Here is a 4,355-nt window from a genome sequence, read left to right as displayed (position 1 = left end):
GGGGGGGGACCGGCCACATGATGCAAATCTAATGCGAGGTGAGAGAACAATCACCTGGTCCGGGGGTCTCATTTCCTCCAACGATCAGCTATGGACGGAGGAATTCAAAGAGCGATGACCCGTGTGACTCCTCCTCCTGCGCACGACGCGGCAGAGCGCGTCTGAACAAGGAAATATAAATGATGCAGCAAGGCAGTGGGAACGTTCCCTATTCCACGCGAGGGGGCAGCAAACAGGGCTTCCACCACTGGCAGGGACAGAACATTTCGGGGTGTCCCCTCGAGGAGGTCAGTGTCAGGCGGCTGTATTACGCCTCCAGTGTTTAATCATAGTGCAGGCTCTTGAATGATCCGCCAAAGCGCTTCCGGTCCGAGTATCCCGGAATCTGTGGGAGAGAGGGAAGGAATTAGAAGTGAGACCTATGAAGTCCGCTCTGCGTGTTCATCCCCCAAAACCGTCCCCCATCAGACTGGCTGCTCTGCCATCTAGTGCCGGCCCTCTGATTGGCTGAATGATGACCCCTTCCTGGCACTGCACGGTGTCATGGACCCGCCCACCCTCATGATGTACAGTGACCGCGTGCGCCCAGGGCCAGAGAGAAGAGGAGACGGAAAGAATGACGAAATGAAGGAAAGGAAGATAAAGGTTGATGAAGAAAGAAAGAAAGAAATGAAATTGATCTTTCTCACTTTCGTTCCTATAACATCTATCTGTCCTAATCAATCTTTAGCATATATACTATAGATAGATAAACTATAAGAAAGAAAAAAAGAAGAGAAAGATGACAGAGAGGGGGAGGGAGAGAGAGAGGGAGAGAGAGAGGGAGAGAGAGAGGAGGGAGAGAGAGAGAGAGGAGGGAGAGAGAGAGAGAGGAGGGAGAGAGAGAGAGAGGAGGGAGAGAGAGAGAGAGGAGGGAGAGAGAGAGAGAGGAGGGAGAGAGAGAGAGAGGAGGGAGAGAGAGAGAGAGGAGGGAGAGAGAGAGAGAGGAGGGAGAGAGAGAGAGAGGAGGGAGAGAGAGAGAGAGGAGGGAGAGAGAGAGAGAGGAGGGAGAGAGAGAGAGAGGAGGGAGAGAGAGAGAGAGGAGGGAGAGAGAGAGAGAGGAGGGAGAGAGAGAGAGAGGAGGGAGAGAGAGAGAGAGGAGGGAGAGAGAGAGAGAGGAGGGAGAGAGAGAGAGAGGAGGGAGAGAGAGAGAGAGGAGGGAGAGAGAGAGAGAGGAGGGAGAGAGAGAGAGAGGAGGGAGAGAGAGAGAGAGGAGGGAGAGAGAGAGAGAGGAGGGAGAGAGAGAGAGAGGAGGGAGAGAGAGAGAGAGGAGGGAGAGAGAGAGAGAGGAGGGAGAGAGAGAGAGAGGAGGGAGAGAGAGAGAGAGGAGGGAGAGAGAGAGAGAGGAGGGAGAGAGAGAGAGAGGAGGGAGAGAGAGAGAGAGGAGGGAGAGAGAGAGAGAGGAGGGAGAGAGAGAGAGAGGAGGGAGAGAGAGAGAGAGGAGGGAGAGAGAGAGAGAGGAGGGAGAGAGAGAGAGAGGAGGGAGAGAGAGAGAGAGGAGGGAGAGAGAGAGAGAGGAGGGAGAGAGAGAGAGAGGAGGGAGAGAGAGAGAGAGGAGGGAGAGAGAGAGAGAGGAGGGAGAGAGAGAGAGAGGAGGGAGAGAGAGAGAGAGGAGGGAGAGAGAGAGAGAGGAGGGAGAGAGAGAGAGAGGAGGGAGAGAGAGAGAGAGGAGGGAGAGAGAGAGAGAGGAGGGAGAGAGAGAGAGAGGAGGGAGAGAGAGAGAGAGGAGGGAGAGAGAGAGAGAGGAGGGAGAGAGAGAGAGAGGAGGGAGAGAGAGAGAGAGGAGGGAGAGAGAGAGAGAGGAGGGAGAGAGAGAGAGAGGAGGGAGAGAGAGAGAGAGGAGGGAGAGAGAGAGAGAGGAGGGAGAGAGAGAGAGAGGAGGGAGAGAGAGAGAGAGGAGGGAGAGAGAGAGAGAGGAGGGAGAGAGAGAGAGAGGAGGGAGAGAGAGAGAGAGGAGGGAGAGAGAGAGAGAGGAGGGAGAGAGAGAGAGAGGAGGGAGAGAGAGAGAGAGGAGGGAGAGAGAGAGAGAGGAGGGAGAGAGAGAGAGAGGAGGGAGAGAGAGAGAGAGGAGGGAGAGAGAGAGAGAGGAGGGAGAGAGAGAGAGAGGAGGGAGAGAGAGAGAGAGGAGGGAGAGAGAGAGAGAGGAGGGAGAGAGAGAGAGAGGAGGGAGAGAGAGAGAGAGGAGGGAGAGAGAGAGAGAGGAGGGAGAGAGAGAGAGAGGAGGGAGAGAGAGAGAGAGGAGGGAGAGAGAGAGAGAGGAGGGAGAGAGAGAGAGAGGAGGGAGAGAGAGAGAGAGGAGGGAGAGAGAGAGAGAGGAGGGAGAGAGAGAGAGAGGAGGGAGAGAGAGAGAGAGGAGGGAGAGAGAGAGAGAGGAGGGAGAGAGAGAGAGAGGAGGGAGAGAGAGAGAGAGGAGGGAGAGAGAGAGAGAGGAGGGAGAGAGAGAGAGAGGAGGGAGAGAGAGAGAGAGGAGGGAGAGAGAGAGAGAGGAGGGAGAGAGAGAGAGAGGAGGGAGAGAGAGAGAGAGGAGGGAGAGAGAGAGAGAGGAGGGAGAGAGAGAGAGAGGAGGGAGAGAGAGAGAGAGGAGGGAGAGAGAGAGAGAGGAGGGAGAGAGAGAGAGAGGAGGGAGAGAGAGAGAGAGGAGGGAGAGAGAGAGAGAGGAGGGAGAGAGAGAGAGAGGAGGGAGAGAGAGAGAGAGGAGGGAGAGAGAGAGAGAGGAGGGAGAGAGAGAGAGAGGAGGGAGAGAGAGAGAGAGGAGGGAGAGAGAGAGAGAGGAGGGAGAGAGAGAGAGAGGAGGGAGAGAGAGAGAGAGGAGGGAGAGAGAGAGAGAGGAGGGAGAGAGAGAGAGAGGAGGGAGAGAGAGAGAGAGGAGGGAGAGAGAGAGAGAGGAGGGAGAGAGAGAGAGAGGAGGGAGAGAGAGAGAGAGGAGGGAGAGAGAGAGAGAGGAGGGAGAGAGAGAGAGAGGAGGGAGAGAGAGAGAGAGGAGGGAGAGAGAGAGAGAGGAGGGAGAGAGAGAGAGAGGAGGGAGAGAGAGAGAGAGGAGGGAGAGAGAGAGAGAGGAGGGAGAGAGAGAGAGAGGAGGGAGAGAGAGAGAGAGGAGGGAGAGAGAGAGAGAGGAGGGAGAGAGAGAGAGAGGAGGGAGAGAGAGAGAGAGGAGGGAGAGAGAGAGAGAGGAGGGAGAGAGAGAGAGAGGAGGGAGAGAGAGAGAGAGGAGGGAGAGAGAGAGAGAGGAGGGAGAGAGAGAGAGAGGAGGGAGAGAGAGAGAGAGGAGGGAGAGAGAGAGAGAGGAGGGAGAGAGAGAGAGAGGAGGGAGAGAGAGAGAGAGGAGGGAGAGAGAGAGAGAGGAGGGAGAGAGAGAGAGAGGAGGGAGAGAGAGAGAGAGGAGGGAGAGAGAGAGAGAGGAGGGAGAGAGAGAGAGAGGAGGGAGAGAGAGAGAGAGGAGGGAGAGAGAGAGAGAGGAGGGAGAGAGAGAGAGAGGAGGGAGAGAGAGAGAGAGGAGGGAGAGAGAGAGAGAGGAGGGAGAGAGAGAGAGAGGAGGGAGAGAGAGAGAGAGGAGGGAGAGAGAGAGAGAGGAGGGAGAGAGAGAGAGAGGAGGGAGAGAGAGAGAGAGGAGGGAGAGAGAGAGAGAGGAGGGAGAGAGAGAGAGAGGAGGGAGAGAGAGAGAGAGGAGGGAGAGAGAGAGAGAGGAGGGAGAGAGAGAGAGAGGAGGGAGAGAGAGAGAGAGGAGGGAGAGAGAGAGAGAGGAGGGAGAGAGAGAGAGAGGAGGGAGAGAGAGAGAGAGGAGGGAGAGAGAGAGAGAGGAGGGAGAGAGAGAGAGAGGAGGGAGAGAGAGAGAGAGGAGGGAGAGAGAGAGAGAGGAGGGAGAGAGAGAGAGAGGAGGGAGAGAGAGAGAGAGGAGGGAGAGAGAGAGAGAGGAGGGAGAGAGAGAGAGAGGAGGGAGAGAGAGAGAGAGGAGGGAGAGAGAGAGAGAGGAGGGAGAGAGAGAGAGAGGAGGGAGAGAGAGAGAGAGGAGGGAGAGAGAGAGAGAGGAGGGAGAGAGAGAGAGAGGAGGGAGAGAGAGAGAGAGGAGGGAGAGAGAGAGAGAGGAGGGAGAGAGAGAGAGAGGAGGGAGAGAGAGAGGAGAGAGAGAGAGAGAGGGAGAGAGAGAAGGAGGGAGGGAGGGAGAGAGAGAGGGAGGGAGAGAAGGAGGGAGAGAGAGAAGGAGGGAGAGAGAGAGAGAGGAGGTAGAGAGAGAGGAGGGAGATAGAGAGAAGGAGGGAGAGAGAGAGGAGGGAGAGATAGAGAGAAGGAGGGAGAGAGAGAGGAGGGAGAGAGAGAGG

The 4,355-nt window shown here is 56.6% G+C and overlaps 1 protein-coding gene across 1 annotated transcript in view; it reads right to left on the bottom strand.

Moving 5' to 3' along the window:
* Nucleotides 1-298: 298 nt before the first annotated feature.
* Nucleotides 299-4,355, bottom strand: part of RABL3 (RAB, member of RAS oncogene family like 3) — a 16,160-nt gene continuing 12,103 nt past the window's right edge. Inside the window, exon 8 of the mRNA XM_018572601.1 lies at nt 299-385. Coding sequence (XP_018428103.1) covers nt 323-385 — 63 coding nt within the window. The 3' untranslated portion in view covers nt 299-322. The remainder of the gene's footprint in view (nt 386-4,355) is intronic.

Source organism: Nanorana parkeri, unplaced genomic scaffold (assembly GCF_000935625.1).
Source record: "Nanorana parkeri isolate BGI_ZX_2015 unplaced genomic scaffold, ASM93562v1 scaffold2082, whole genome shotgun sequence".
In the NCBI taxonomy this organism is placed as follows: Eukaryota; Metazoa; Chordata; class Amphibia; order Anura; family Dicroglossidae; genus Nanorana; species Nanorana parkeri.
This window is presented reverse-complemented; position numbering and strand designations above follow the sequence as displayed.